Source organism: Cyclopterus lumpus, chromosome 13 (genome assembly GCF_009769545.1).
Source record: "Cyclopterus lumpus isolate fCycLum1 chromosome 13, fCycLum1.pri, whole genome shotgun sequence".
Lineage (NCBI taxonomy): Eukaryota > Metazoa > Chordata > Actinopteri > Perciformes > Cyclopteridae > Cyclopterus > Cyclopterus lumpus.
The window spans coordinates 5,390,363-5,405,018 of record NC_046978.1 but is presented as its reverse complement, the minus strand read 5'-3'; the positions used below and the strand labels follow the sequence as shown (position 1 = coordinate 5,405,018).

The window sequence follows — 14,656 nt, the reverse complement described above, 5'->3', positions numbered from 1 at the left end:
AACACACACGTTTGCAAACCCACACTGATAACAGCATTTGAATATTTATTTTACTGAATATCCCAAAACGTTTACAGGTAGGCACTGAATCAAGATGACAAAGTATTAAATCATTAATTTAAACAATTTATATTATAAATATATTCCATTCAGTCAGTGGTGTATTTGTTGCATTGTAAACCTGCATGACAAAAAAACATGTTGGGGGGTTTATCTAGTGAATTATATTCACCCACATCTAAAAAATTCTAACAGAAAAAGTGCAAATTCAATATTTAATTAATTTGCATAAACACTGCCTGCAAAGGGCCGAACACAACCAGAGAAACTCAAGCTACCCCAGCGTTGCAGAACATGTGGACACTCATATCGTCACCTCAATTCCCAGAACAGTAGGCATACAGTAATTCACTTTAAAGCCCTCTCCCACACAGCTGTGTCCTGCGTCACATTTATTACCGCTTCTCCATCCTTGTGTGGAGCATCACCGCCCGTCCAGCCAACCCGGCCTCCACCCCTCCCTGAGGAACCACATACCGGGTCCCGTCATTGGCTCTCTGAGGGTCCATCGTCCTCAGCTGCTCGTTACTCCGAGCTATGCTGTCCAAACTCCACAGCTGGTAGCGCAGGCTTTTGCCCTGCTTCGCCAGGACGTAAACCTCTTTGACTGCCGTGCTGCCGACAGGACAAGGAGGGCTGCCGTCTCCGGCGAGGTCGAGCCAGGGCAGAGCGGGGTCAGGCTGGGTGTGCTCTTTGCTCACGCTCCCCTGAGCCACAGCGAGGAGCACACCTGGAACAAAACAAATAGATCTCAAATATCTGCACAGTATTACACTCAACGTTTGTGCTTTTAATATAATATATATTAACAAATAAACAAGTTTCACAGCAGTGAGATATGGCTTGAAACAGTTTAACTTTATTTGCTCTTTAAATATCCCAAAATAAAATGGATTATATCCCCAGAAATCCATTTATTCAAAATGCAGATAGACATTTTCAAAGTATTTCAACAGTATTTTCACCATGTGGAGGCAGATACAGTATATCACTTGTAAAACCTGCAGCCCACTACTCCTTAATAACTAAGGATGGGTCAAATGCAGAGAAGAATTTCCCCACGGGGATCAATAAAAGTTTAAATGTCTAAATGTAACAAAGTGATTGGAAAATTCTGAAAAATTACAAATCATTTTAATGTCTTAATATTAAATAAATGACCTGCCTGGTGTCAGAGTTGTTCAATAGTATGTTCCATCAAATACACCAACACCTGAAATTTCTGAGCTTGCTGCTGACTCACAATATGCTGACAAAAGTTACGTTTTGCTTGTTTACTGCAGTGAAAAAGCTCCAAACCTGCTTCATGAAACGGACTTACTCTTGTTCAGTTTGTGAGGGATGATTCAAGACCTTTCACCATAAGCCCTGCTTTTCTGAACCTCCTTCATGAAACACCCTCTGGTGAGTGAGCTCCCAGTTACCTGAAGCGACTGCCCAGTGCGCCCTGTGGCCGCTCCGCTGGCATGGCTCATGGTTGTAGTCCTCATCATATCTGTACGCACCATCAAGGATTTATGTCCTTTCATCACACAAGTAGCAGTTTAAAATAAACGACACCACAGCGTTTTGTTTCCATCGGAACAGCCCTCATGGGTCTGGGATACGGGATGAGAACCGGCTGTCTCCCCCACAGGTGTGTGATGATGGCTGCCACGTTATTACCACTTAAACCCCCCGACAGCAGTTCTGCCTCACAGCCACAAACCTCCTCTGCCAGCAGGGCCATGTTGTCAGCTGACAAAATAAAAATCGTAACGAGAACATAAAGAAAACAGACAACATAAACCATTGAAATTGCACTTTAGTTGCTTGTGAAACATAAAGAGTGAATTAATAAAAAAAAAAATATATATTTTAGTTGCACACCTGGTTATAACTTCTACATTTGAATGACATCCTACATCTGGAGTGTAATGTCTTCTGAAAACATCCAGTGACGTAGAGAGAGGAATTTTAGCTTCAACGCTTCATTGTACCATCAGAAAACTTCCCAATTTCCCTAAACAAAACTGGGGGATCCATCACAACAGAAACACCCCCCCTCTTTGTTCTTGTTCCACACTCCACATGTATTCAACATCATTGAAAATAGAACCATTTACACACTGTTGTTACCTGAAAACATTTCACCCTGCGCCGTGTATCCCCTGCTCAGTGCCGTCTGAACAACAGTTCCCATGTCGATACTCAGTTGTGGCTTTCGAAGGTGAGCGGACATCCACAAAGCCACCAGACCGCACCTGAAAGGTAAATGAATAACACACTCAGCCCCACCCTGGAAGATTATAGCACGTTTAAGGACGAAAAACACAACATAATTCAGGTCAAATTAATAACACCACTCAAACGTAGATCAAGGTGTTACTTGACATTAGAGAGATTATGATTCTGGATTTGACTTGCTGTGGACCATCTTGGATGAGGGAGGGCACATATGTGTTCACCAGTATCCACTGCAGGTCCTTCCTAAAACTGAAGCACACAAGAAGACACACAACATACATATACATTTTATTACAATTCAGTTCAACAGTTCTGCAAGTATTTTTCAAGAGACATTTTCACAGTGCGTTTCCTACTTTTACAATAGATGATGTTTGCTGTGAAAGAGGCCGATACATCCTTTCTTTGTGAGGCTTATAATATACATTTTTGTTGACTTTGTGTCAGTCGTTGATTTAACTCTACATGTATTTGTGAGGCTGTAGTTAGTGTTGAGTCAGAATCATATTACAATATATTGAGGTTTTTGCAACCAACTTAATGTAGGTAAATTTGGGTGGACAATAGATTAGGAACACCTTTTAATACAAAGCCGTCCAGTACAACTCCTCTAGAGCTGCAACTCAATTACTTGATTAACCGTTTGGTTTATGAAGTGTCAGAACGTGGTGACAAGTGGTCGTTACAATGTCCTAAAGCGCCAGCTGACTTCTTCATATTGCTGGTTTGGACTAGAAACGTGAAGACGTTCAATGAAGTATCACAAAAGACAAAGAAAAGCTAGACTTGACTTGACTTTATTTGATATGGACATCACAGTGGCATTAGAATTTGCACAATAACTAGATGCACTGTGTTAAGTGTTTGTAGCGAAACGCTAATTTACAACACCTGTCCACAGGAGGCTTTTATTTATTTTAAGAGAAAATAAGAAAATACATACACAAAGTACAAGTGTGTTTACAGGGGTGTTAGGTGTGAGAACAATGTTGTTTCTCTTTTAACCATGATTTAATACCTCTATTAAAAACATAAACATAATCTCAATTCTGTTGGTAGACAGTTTCATGCTTTTGCTCCTTGAACAGAGAAAACCGATTGTCCAAATGAGGTATTGCGCAATACGACTGTTCCCGTTAACTGTGGCCCGTGTGTTCACTCTGCTGGTGTCTTGTAACAAATTCATTAAGCAGGCAATGGCGCCACCTCATTGGGTTTTTGTCCATACTTTTTAATGTGAGAAAGCCTCACAACTGAGACGCAGGAGCAAAACAATATTATCCTTGAAAAATTACTCTTGTGAGAAATTGAATATCATTGTAGTTGCAGGTTTCTTTTTCTATGAATTTGTAATAAATTACCATATTGCCTCTAGCCTCAAAAAAGTTGACAATACCTGTCAACAGAAAGGTACACATGATATGCTTCACACAGGGAGGACTTATTACTGAACTTTTGGATCGGATTGTAGATGTGTATCTTATAATCTTGTTACTGAGTGTTTGTGCTCAAACATGATCACAGTGGGAAAAGGTTCTATAAATAGTTATTAGTCAGGTTAAATGAGCAAAACTAATTATCTTCTCATCTTTCATTGTACATCTCACCTGCTCTCTCTCTGACTGAGCAGTAAGCGGGCCTCTGTGTGGTTCCCCTCCACAGGACTTCTGCTACTGGCTATAGTCTGATACAGCTTCTTCTTGGGGGAGGAGGCTGGAGGAGGTGGTGGACCTGGAGGAGGTGGTGGTGGAGGAGGTGGTGACAGGGGGCACTCCCCTGACATCTCTACTGACCTCTTTTTGAATTAACCTTGACAGAGGTGGTGGTTTAGTTAGTATGTTGTGCATCTTTGGAAAGAGGTACGTTACAGCAATTCTTGACAATTGCTATTACACATTGTATTAACATTGTAATGCACACAACCTCCCCGAGCACCCTTCACTCCCTCCTTCCTACCTCTTAGCCTCCTCGCTCTGTGGTCTGCAAGCAAGGCGAAAGGTTAGTGAAGTTATCTTCGCTCAGTGTTCAATCATACTGGGTTGGAAACCGAAATCAACAGGTGTCTCCCTTTAGCGGCCATCGTTCACAACAAATATGTGTCATATTTGAAACACTTGATCCTGCACCCACTTTTGAGACTAGCAGAGCTGGGCTAACAGCGCCGGGGTTTTGGTCTTACCATATTAGGCAGCGTGACTCTTCTTCTTGGGCTCACGCACCACCGTAAAGGGTCACACCGCCCTCTACTGCGTCCCCTTTACAGTGCAGCTCATAGGCTTTATTGTGTGGGATAATGACACTGCATAATGTTGCTATTGGCTGCACTGTTAATTGTTGTGTCCAAATATATATAGCCTGCCTAAAGTAGTAAAAGTAAAACCAATACGATTATAAAGGGCGATAAAAGGGCGCACAACTCATCTGAACAGGATCTGGTGTGACACCACATTGTGTGACCCGAGCTATCAGAATCTATCAATCCCTCGTTATCGACAGGTTCTATTTTTATCTATGAACATATGTGGTCCTTTCTAAACAATATTTTGATTTGGTAATTTGGTAACAGCAGTTGTTGCAAAATACAGAAATTGTGATAAAAAAGAAAACGTTGGTGGTGGTCACCGAATCTGATGGGTCACGGGATTTAGCGGAAACGGCTCCTGTGTTGTTTCTTAACGCGAGAACAGAGGACGGGATTTGAGAAGCAGGGATTTCATTCACCGCTTCGAGTTGAGTATTCCGTCGACAACGAGCTGAACGGTTAAATCATTTATTGGTAATTAAGACCTTTTGGTAAACTATTTGTGGATTCAGTTACCATATTTGTACGTTATGGCATAACGAGGCCATCGGGTTTAATCGATAGTTTAGAATATTTAGCTCTAGCGAGCTCTAGCTAGTAGTTAGCTAAAGGCTAACATTCACCCACGTTATTCCAGTCGGACAGTTGTTACGTTAGCTAGCTGCTTGGCGGCTAATCAATAGTTGTGTTCTCATTGGGCTTAAACGGAACATTTTAAATGGTTTCCTTTCAACCACTCATCCGCAGGTTAGAAGATGGCCGCTCCGGACGTACGGCTCAATCATACAATCTACATCAACAATTTGAATGAGAAAATCAAGAAAGATGGCAAGTGTTTCTAGAACGTTATACTTTCTAACTTTACGTTTCTGGTTTTAACTAAATGCACACAGCTCACGGAGGCTCTCGTCAAACTGATGGTTTAACACATGTTTCCTTTTTCTACAGAGTTGAAAAAGTCGTTGTACGCCATCTTCTCTCAGTTTGGACAGATTTTGGACATCTTGGTCGCACGAAACATGAAGATGAAGGGTCAGGCCTTTGTTATTTTCAAAGAGGTTAACAGCGCTTCCAATGCTCTGAGATCGATGCAGGGATTTCCTTTTTACGACAAACCTATGGTAGGTTTATCACACAGTAACCAATGCATCACGAGAGGCTTTATAGATGATACAAGATGGCACAAAGGCTCCACACAATATAACTGCATATAAACTGTGCCTAACTAACGCATCTGTCTCTTCCAGCGTATCCAGTATGCCAAGATAGACTCAGACATCATAGCTAAAATGAAGGGGACTTTTGTGGAGCGTGATCGTAAAAAGAAGGAGAAGAAGATCAAAGGAGCTGATGCAGGGGGTGCTAAGAAGGGTGTACCAGGAGCTGCTGTCCCCATGGTTGCTGGGGTACCTTCTGCCATGCCTGTGAGTAGAGCATTAGGGTTTCTATTGTTAATCCGTTTACAGACTTGCTGATTAAAAGGTAGCATACAGGTTCCCCAGATTCGAGTGAAGGTCATCGATGGCGTAAGTCGGGGCAAAAAGAGGAATACGTTGGTGGGAAATGTCATCACAGCAGCTGACGTGCTCGTCTCTGTTGTACTTAACTCCTCAGGGAATGCCTCCCATGAACCAGGCTCCCCGTATGATGCACATGCCGGGCCAGCCGCCTTATATGCCTCCTCCTGGCATGATGCCTCCTCCAGGGATGGCACCTGGTCAGATGCTCCCTGGTGGCATGCCTGGCCAGATGATGCCAGGACAGATGCACATGCCCCAACAAGTATGTTGTCATTCTTTTCTTTTCTTAATGTTTGCCTGTTGGTTCTATTCTTATCTCTACTGTCTTCTTCCTCACAGATTGCAGAAAATCCCCCCAATCACATTCTCTTCCTCACCAACCTGCCAGAGGAAACAAACGAACTCATGCTCTCAATGCTCTTCAACCAGTTAGTAACAACTTCCTCTCTGCATTTCATTTTGTATTCATTTATTGAATGCATGTCCTGATTGTACTGTTTGTATTCAGGTTTCCCGGGTTCAAGGAAGTGCGTCTGGTCCCTGGTCGTCACGACATCGCCTTTGTGGAATTTGAGAACGAGGTGCAAGCCGGAGCTGCACGAGACGCACTACAAGGCTTTAAGATCACACAAGCGAACGCCATGAAGATCTCCTTTGCTAAGAAATAACTCTATTCAAGTTTGCTCTTTTTCTTAAATGCTTGCACACAGGCCTTTAAAAAAAAATTTACATCAGTGACCCAAACTAAGAAACTTTTTTTTTTTAAATTGACGCTCAAGAAAGCAGTTTGGGCAGTGTTTTCTTTTTTTCTCCCCGTTCGTCCAGGATTACATGTAAGTATATTTTTGCATCAAGTTGCTTTTTGTTATCGTACCACACTTGCAGAACTCTTAAACAAATGGCAGGTAAATGTATGGAGGTCTTCATCCTACTGATCGTATCAATGGTGGTTTCCTTTTTTTAAATATACTTCATCATCGAGCAACTTGATGCGTTTTCTATATTTTGTTGTCCTGAAGCATTGCACCCAGGGTCTGGTCTACCAGACATTGTACCTGGAGCTTTTTTGATTTTATAATTAAAATATTTTTTAATTTGAGACCGTGTTCTGCCTCACTTTTATGTATTGATGTTGCCGTCTGGGTTTCTAGATGATACTGAAAACCCACTTGCTTCTCCCTCTGATGTTGAGGTGTGTTGCTGCTGTTACTTCTGCATCATCCCTGGTGTCATGGGGTTTTATGAAAAACTCAGTATGGCTTATTTACAGAAATTGCTTGTGTAATTTATTGAAACATTAAATGACCATCCATAAGTCCTCTGTGGGACAAAGTTGATTATCATAATTGTCTTTATTAGTCAGCAGTGGATCTCAAAAGGAAATGTAGGAAGGCATAGGGTTTATTTGTCATGCAACAAAACTGGACTCAATCCCAACATTTCTTAAAAATGTAATTCTTCACCCTCAGAGAAAATATTGTTCTAATTTTTATTAGAAGGTAATACTGCTCTGATGACTCAAACCAAAAAAAAATATTGGGTCAAATCGTGTCCTTGAGATACATTACTTATTTGAAACAATATATTAGACTGGCCATCAAGCCTTTCCTTTTTTGTATTTTATATATATGCATATGCGTACTCACAAATAAATCTGTGTGGTTAGTGAAGTGTGTGTGTGTATAGAATGTTACTTTTCTTCATAATGTTGTGGAGTTATAGTATTAAGTAGCATAACAATTAAACACTCATGCAAAGTAACTGCACTTCAGAATTATGATTATGCTGTAGACCTCTTTTTAATAAATGAGTAATTGATATTTAATGAGTACAAGTGTTGAATTGGCCAATTAGTAAGTGCTTTTGTGTTTTGATCCACGTCCTCAACGGTCTTTACAAACTAGTAATTAGAGGCCAATAAGGACCACCACCTCCCCTCAGAGGCTGGATTCATCAGTGTGGGGTGGAGTGATGTGTGAATCCGTTCTGAAAAGCTTAATTTAGATTTACTGTCCTGCGGCCAGCGCACACTGGGCCTCCCTGTTGTGAACTTAAACTGTGGCCGCAGTAGTTGTCTTCAGGTCAGCTCAACAGTACACAGAATTGCACATTCTTCTGTAGTTTCCCAAGCCTTTGCACACTCCCTTATTTAGCTTTGAGAAAGCGCTGACCTTATCCACAAGGGCGCCATGTGTGAGTGAGTTGCATACTCTTGGCAACACGCCGAGTGCCTTCCAACACCAACACAGCGATCTTTCAGTTGCAGGGACTGAAATGCAACTTCTACATATCTGGTGGCTGTTTGGGTGAGCTCAAACATCAGCTGGTGATGGGCAATTTTTGTTCTTTAAGATGGGGTTCACATTTCTTGCCATCATTAACCAGGTAAACCGACAGACCACAATCATACGAATTCCCTTTGTGTGCCTTAACCCTTTGCTTAGACCTGAGTTTTCGGTTCAAATATGGCGTTTTGAAATTTGCAGCTATTAAAATATCTAAGTATATATTTTCATAATAAACTGTTCATAACTTACATTAAAACTTTATATGAGGGAGTTCTGTAGACTTAAATCGTGATTAATAAGTGGTGTATCTAAAATGAAGCACAGAAGGACACATGTGACCACTAGATGGTGCCAAATAGCCTCTGAGTAACGAGCCTGACTGGGTTTTTAAGTTGCTGGTTTCGGTTGAGTCCAACTCAGGTGAACCGCACACGGCAGCCTCTGAGCAGAACCAGTCATATCTCTGCGTGTTTCCGGATGGACGCTAACAGTCGTTAGAATTCAGCTCATGTTTGGAGGTCACTGCTCCGCTATGCAAATTAACCCTCTGCTCCCTAAGAGCCCTCTGTTCTGCTCCGGGGGTCACTGCAGAGGGCCAGGCCGCCGAAACACCAGCGGTTGTCAGGGAAGCTCTCTGGCAACGCGCTCGTGGAGGAGGGAGGCAGCATCTCATTAGATTGTCTCCGATGAAGAAAGTACATTGTGTGGAAGCCCTGCATCCATCAAGACGAGCTTTAGAAGTCAGATGTGGAAAATATTCCATGTGACCCGGTGCCAATATTTAAATAAAGCCTATATGCCCCACAATTCTCTTTTATATCGATGCGCTCACCCGGTTAGTATTTATTGCAGCCGGCGGCATCATAAAGCAGCAGCATGTTCCAACAGCCAACAAGCCTAATCATAAATGTGGGTATGACGATCAGTGTGCAGGTGCTTGTGGATACATGTGCCATCACCACGCGCGCCATAACATCTTTAGTAGAAAGTCCGAAACTACAGTTGTGTGTCTTTTGCCTGATATATATGTTCAATATATTTGTAACTTTAGTGTCACCATCCGTAGCTGAGTGGTATTTTAATTACGGAGGGCTTCAACTTCAAACGCCTATAAACTCCCCCGTCCAGAGGCCACCCGAGCTGTGAAAAGCAGTTAATTGGCTCCGCGGAGCTTTGAAGCGAGCCGACGCCGCGGACAGCAGAGGTCTGAAACCGGAGGAGACGAAGCAGCGAGGTGCCACAAAAGGTGGAGAGGAAACAGAAACCCCACGGCGGAGAAGTGAAACGCGTTCAGGATAATCCCATGAGTGCTTGTGACATAGGAACAACACAAGTTTGGGGATTGGTCCGAAGGTTGCGTAAAATGCAGAGAGATAGAAAGGGATGAGCAAATTGGTGCGCGCTGAGACGGATATTCCCTACCTCGGGACACACCCTCAATGCTCTCTCTTTCTCTCTCTCTCTCTCTCTCTCTCTCTCTCTCTCTCTCTCTCTCTCTCTCTCTCTCTCTCTCTCATTGTTTCCCACACTGACTCTGTCGCCGCCGGGCTTCGTATCGGGTTCCACCCGCTCAGATGAGAGAAGCGCAAAGGGAAATCATTCCGCTGGAGAGACGCAACGTCAGTGCCGGGTTTCATGCATTCATCGTGCAAGGAAGACGAACAGAGGTGCTTTTTAAATTAGATTTTTTAAAAGTCTTTTTGCGCGTGAATCAGGTTTGAAGAGAGTCAGGAGAAGAAGAGAAGAGAGAGTGTGAGCTCATTTGGATGAGAGTTCAAGTCAAGTGAGCCGGCAGATTGGATCTTTAAAGCCTCTTAACTCAGGTGGTGCGAAGAATACAGCGCAAAGGGGAGCGTGTTTGTGTGCATGTGTGCCATGTCATTCCCAGTGTAAATCCACCCTGCACAGCGGCAAGGGGTCGGTCAGCCGTGTGTTTGTGTGTGCGGGACAAATCCAAGCGGAGACAGAGGCACTTATGGTTTCTCTGACACGGACGCGATGAAGTGGCTCTGCGTGAGTTTCAGGGTTTAAGACCGGAGAGGAGGAGAGCTGGGCGGACGGACTGACACGGGGAGGCGGGTGGAGGGAGGAGGGGGGGGGGGACACCGCCAAAGCGCACAACACGGTCCCCAATCCCCTGACGCAGGGATGGAGAGCACAGGAGCACACATGGTAGCTCGGCTCGATCCTATAAACGGCAGCGGAAAGGTCCCTGCGAGGCCGGGCCTGAGGAGTGACCGACACCGGGGACACCTCCACCTGCAGCGGACGGTGGTTTTTCTCGTCGCGCTCACCATACAATCGCAGGTAAGCCACCGATTAAGTGCTATTTCGGGTACTTAAACCCCCGGAGCTGACTTTTAATGTGCTTCAGTCTGTATTTATTATCACAGCTGCTTGAAAACAGTCAATAATGGAGTCCACACACACACACACACCCTCAGTCCCTTCCCTCTTTGTGCTGCCCTCATTCTGCTCCTATGGCGATGTGCCCACCTGTTGTTTCTGCCCGCTGGTGTCTATTATCCCACGCAACACTAGAACTACTGTAGTCCTGTTTTAGAAGCATGCTGCAAATATCAAAGCAAAAATGTGTGTTGGCATATGAATATTTAAGCAATATCCATTTTGTAAAGCATTATTGAGGTCAGTGTTTATAACCCCACTGTTTGTAAAGTATATTATAAGGCGGACAACCAAGCATAATAACAGAGTAATTGATTATTATTTAGATACAACCATTTTTTTGAGGGACTGTGATGCTCCTCAGTGAAAACGATCAATTGCACCTTAATTACGCACCACTCCTTGCGGTGACTGCATCTGCTGTTCTTTGTATCTCCATCTTTCAGCAAGTTATTTATTTTTATATTATTTGCAATACAGACACTTCCCTCGATCTTAATTTCTCATTTACTTTCTTTTGTGAGTTACAGTGCTTTCCAGAAAACAGCATATAGTCTGCAGCAACTTGTAAGATTAAGACAGGTATTAGCTTAAGGCATGGACATTATTTTCATATGCCAACATAATGTTGGGCATGAAAGTGCAAAAAAAATATTTTTCCATTTTCGCCCTGCCAGGCGTCAGCTGCTTCGGCCAGATCAGGATGTTTATGATGTGTGACAGGATCCAACAGTATCAAGAACAGGCCCAGAGGTGCTCCAAAGTGTGTGCGTGTGTGTGAGTGTGAGTGTGTGTGTGTGTGTGTGTGTGTGTTTTCTTCTTCTTCTAAATACTGAGCTCACATCCAGCATCTGCGTCTTGGGTGTGTGTGGAGCCCGGGGCCACAGCCGAATAAACCCTGGGTCATGTGAATGCTGAACGTTCGAGCAGCTCTGCGTGTCTCTCGCTGCACCTCTGCAACCTCCTCACAGCTGAGGAACAACACACTCCACTCCCTCCATTCTCTGACTGCACTGCAGTGAGGAGCACACATGCTGGATCCTCTGCTGTTGCTGAGGACTATTTATCAATGCAGAAGACAGGAGATGATGTTCATGATGACACCCTCAGACCATGCGTACAGCGTGAAGCGTATTGACTGTCCAGTCTGTTGTCCAGTCGTATTCTCCCCTCAAGGCTCAAACTGCAGTACAGCGTAGCCTCAGGGATACTGTGACAATGTGAGTTTCAGTTTGTCAGATTTAAGAAGTTACATTTGGTTATCTACACATCATCAGCTTCAAGAGCATAGACTGCTTCACATGTACTAGAGTGTGTATTTGTCATAAGCAAGTGATTTAAATTCTGAAACCTGTTCTTCTAACTGGAAATCCCCCAGGACAGTGTGCTAAGATGCTACACAGCTGCCAATATTTTTATTAGCAATGAATCTGCCAGATATTTCATATTATTCGACAATAAAATGTCAGTAAATAAAATGTTGACACAATTCAAAGGTAACTTCTATAAAAAGCACATTTTGTCTGAACAATAATTTTAAACCCAAAGATATTCAGTTTATTAAGACAAAGAACAACATTCAGTCTTTGAATTTTAAAAGCTTATACAGACATTTCTTTCTGCATTTTTCAATGAAAAATTACTTACATTATTCTTTGATTATGAACAAAATTTCCTATACATTTTATGTAGATCATTGTACCACAACAAATATTTTTAAAAGTAGTACTGTTTTGCCAAAGATAATTATGTGATATTTGCGTAGGTGCACATTATTATTGTGAGTAACCCTGTCATATTCAAGATGTTTAAACATATTGATCAGATTTGATGATTGATCATCATTTAATTTAATTATGTTTGTTTGCTTTGTACTGTTTTACTGTGTTGTACTCATGTGAACAATAGATGCAGCCCTATAAGACGAATAATTGTGCTTTATGTTTGGAGTTTTATGTTTCTTGCTTTAGACCTGCATTCAAACTGCTGCTTTCTAACGGCCTCACCTGCCTATACAGTTAAACAAAGTTCAGAAACTGACCAGTGTATGTGGAGGATTTGTTTGTGAGCCACTCTGAGTTTTGGGTATAGTGATCCTTTAACTGCCCAACGCTCTCCTGCAGAGAGTCGGCTTTGTCTGTCTGTCTTTCTGTTTGTCTCTCTCTCTGTCTGTCTGTCTGTCTTTCTGTTTGTCTCTCTCTCTCTCTGTCTGTCTGTCTCTCTTTCTGTTTGTCTCTCTCTCTCTCTCTGTCTGTCTGTCTCTCTTTCTGTTTGTCTCTCTCGCTGTCTGTCTGTCTGTCTTTCTGTTTCTCTCTCTCTCTCTGTCTGTCTGTCTCTCTTTATGTTTGTCTCTCTCTCTCTCTCTGTCTGTCTGTCTGTCTTTCTGTTTGTCTCTCTCTGTCTGTCTGTCTCTCTTTCTGTTTGTCTCTCTCTCTCTCTGTCTGTCTGTCTGTCTTTCTGTTTGTCTCTCTCTCTGTCTGTCTGTCTCTCTTTATGTTTGTCTCTCTCTCTCTCTCTGTCTGTCTGTCTGTCTTTCTGTTTGTCTCTCTCTGTCTGTCTGTCTCTCTTTCTGTTTGTCTCTCTCTCTCTCTGTCTGTCTTTCTGTTTGTCTCTCTCTCTGTCTGTCTGTCTGTCTCTCTTTCTGTTTGTCTTTCTGTCTGTCTGTCTGTCTTTCTGTTTGTCTCTCTCTCTCTCTGTCTGTCTGTCTCTCTTTCTGTTTGTCTCTCTCTCTCTCTGTCTGTCTGTCTGTCTGTCTCTCTTTCTGTTTGTCTTTCTGTCTGTCTGTCTGTCTTTCTGTTTGTCTCTCTCTCTCTCTCTGTCTGTCTGTCTCTCTTTCTGTTTGTCTCTCTCTCTCTCTCTGTCTGTCTTTCTGTTTGTCTCTCTCTCTCTCTCTGTCTGTCTGTCTCTCTTTCTGTTTGTCTCTCTCTCTGTCTGCCTGTCTTTCTGTTTGTCTCTCTCTCTGTCTGTCTGTCTCTCTTTCTGTTTGTCTCTCTCTCTCTCTGTCTGTCTTTCTGTTTGTCTCTCTCTCTCTGTATGTCTGTCTCTCTTTCTGTTTGTCTCTCTCTCTGTCTGTCTGTCTCTCTTTCTGTTTGTCTCTCTCTCTGTCTGCCTGTCTTTCTGTTTGTCTCTCTCTCTGTCTGTATGTCTTTCTGTTTGTCTCTCTCTCTCTCTCTGTCTGTCTGTCTCTCTTTCTGTTTGTCTCTCTCTCTCTGGTGAGTCTGAGCGCTGAAATGCTGGTATGCAGGGAATGGCTCAGGCAGCGAGAGGAGGAGAGGAAGAAAGGAGGATGAAGAGTGATGAGCGCCACTGTATCTCCACAAGCCTTTTGATGTAGAATAGTTCCCCTCCACTCTCCATACCCCTGACCCCTCCCACCTCACCCTCCAACCTCTCTCGGCTCAGGGACAGGGCATGAGAGGGACACACAAACCAAACACAATGGGGACGACTGAGATTCTGGCTCGATGTTGGTCAGCGGACACATGAGAACTTGTTGGTTGTAGTGATTTCTGTCCACGATGAAGCGTAGAACACCGCTGGGGAAACATGACTCTAATTCCTGGACTTAATGAGCAATAATTAAGCTCAATGATTGTGCGAGGATGCCGGAAAGGGCTGTGAATTATTCAGATTTATTCATGACTTGAGGTTTCATGGCAAACTGAGAAAACAGTGGCTTAAATTGTTTTGTGTTTGCAATTGATGGAAGAAGCCAAAGCTTCATTCTGTTACACACTCTCGCACGCACACACATACCTGACCCCAATGCTCTGAGACTCCCATGGGGTCTTGTTAACTCTAGTGTGTGTGTGTGTGTGTTTGTCCCCTCCACCCATCTTTAAACAGGGAGTGGG

The 14,656-nt window shown here is 43.1% G+C and overlaps 3 protein-coding genes across 6 annotated transcripts in view; 2 read left to right on the top strand and 1 right to left on the bottom strand.

Moving 5' to 3' along the window:
• Positions 1–25: 25 nt before the first annotated feature.
• Positions 26–4,935, bottom strand: c13h19orf54 (chromosome 13 C19orf54 homolog). 3 transcript variants are annotated; one of them, XM_034548357.1, is made up of 8 exons: positions 4,466–4,935; positions 4,243–4,266; positions 3,894–4,095; positions 2,434–2,535; positions 2,179–2,303; positions 1,668–1,797; positions 1,485–1,555; positions 26–790 (listed from the first exon to the last, which is right to left on the bottom strand). In XM_034548357.1, the coding sequence occupies exons 3-8, from the start codon at positions 4,067–4,069 to the stop codon at positions 456–458; spliced, it is 939 nt and encodes a 312-aa protein (XP_034404248.1). In that variant the 5' UTR covers positions 4,070–4,095; positions 4,243–4,266; positions 4,466–4,935; the 3' UTR covers positions 26–455. The 3 variants fall into 3 exon arrangements, with proteins under 3 accessions (XP_034404248.1, XP_034404249.1, XP_034404250.1); XM_034548358.1 differs by lacking the exon at positions 4,466–4,935 and adding an exon at positions 4,417–4,451; XM_034548359.1 differs by having other exon boundaries at positions 2,467–2,535; positions 4,243–4,485.
• On the top strand, positions 4,893–7,207 carry snrpa (small nuclear ribonucleoprotein polypeptide A). Of its 2 annotated transcripts, none has more exons than XM_034548361.1 (7): positions 4,893–5,015; positions 5,336–5,416; positions 5,537–5,709; positions 5,836–6,012; positions 6,203–6,370; positions 6,448–6,536; positions 6,617–7,207. In XM_034548361.1, exons 2-7 carry the CDS (start codon positions 5,344–5,346, stop codon positions 6,774–6,776), a joined length of 840 nt encoding a protein of 279 aa, XP_034404252.1. In that variant the 5' UTR covers positions 4,893–5,015; positions 5,336–5,343; the 3' UTR covers positions 6,777–7,207. The 2 variants fall into 2 exon arrangements, with proteins under 2 accessions (XP_034404252.1, XP_034404251.1); XM_034548360.1 differs by having other exon boundaries at positions 4,939–5,062.
• Positions 7,208–10,529: 3,322 nt separating this feature from the next.
• LOC117741361 (protein jagged-1) overlaps positions 10,530–14,656 on the top strand; it is a 41,073-nt gene continuing 36,946 nt past the window's right edge. The window contains exon 1 of the mRNA XM_034548362.1: positions 10,530–10,703. Within this exon, the coding sequence (XP_034404253.1) occupies positions 10,545–10,703 (159 nt within the window). The 5' untranslated portion in view covers positions 10,530–10,544. The remainder of the gene's footprint in view (positions 10,704–14,656) is intronic.

Excerpts from the sequence above, each read along its gene's own strand:
- c13h19orf54 (XM_034548357.1), bottom strand. The coding sequence starts at position 4,069 with ATGTCAGGGGAGTGCCCCCTGTCACCACCTCCTCCACCACCACCTCCT. Across the intron at positions 2,536-3,893 it reads CTCAGTCAGAGAGAGAGCAG|TTTTAGGAAGGACCTGCAGT; the intron begins GTGAGATGTACA and ends TGTGTGCTTCAG. Across the intron at positions 1,798-2,178 it reads GCAGGGTGAAATGTTTTCAG|CTGACAACATGGCCCTGCTG; the intron begins GTAACAACAGTG and ends TTATTTTGTCAG.
- snrpa (XM_034548361.1), top strand. The coding sequence starts at position 5,344 with ATGGCCGCTCCGGACGTACGGCTCAATCATACAATCTACATCAACAAT. Across the intron at positions 6,013-6,202 it reads GGGTACCTTCTGCCATGCCT|GGAATGCCTCCCATGAACCA; the intron begins GTGAGTAGAGCA and ends TTAACTCCTCAG. Across the intron at positions 6,371-6,447 it reads AGATGCACATGCCCCAACAA|ATTGCAGAAAATCCCCCCAA; the intron begins GTATGTTGTCAT and ends TCTTCCTCACAG.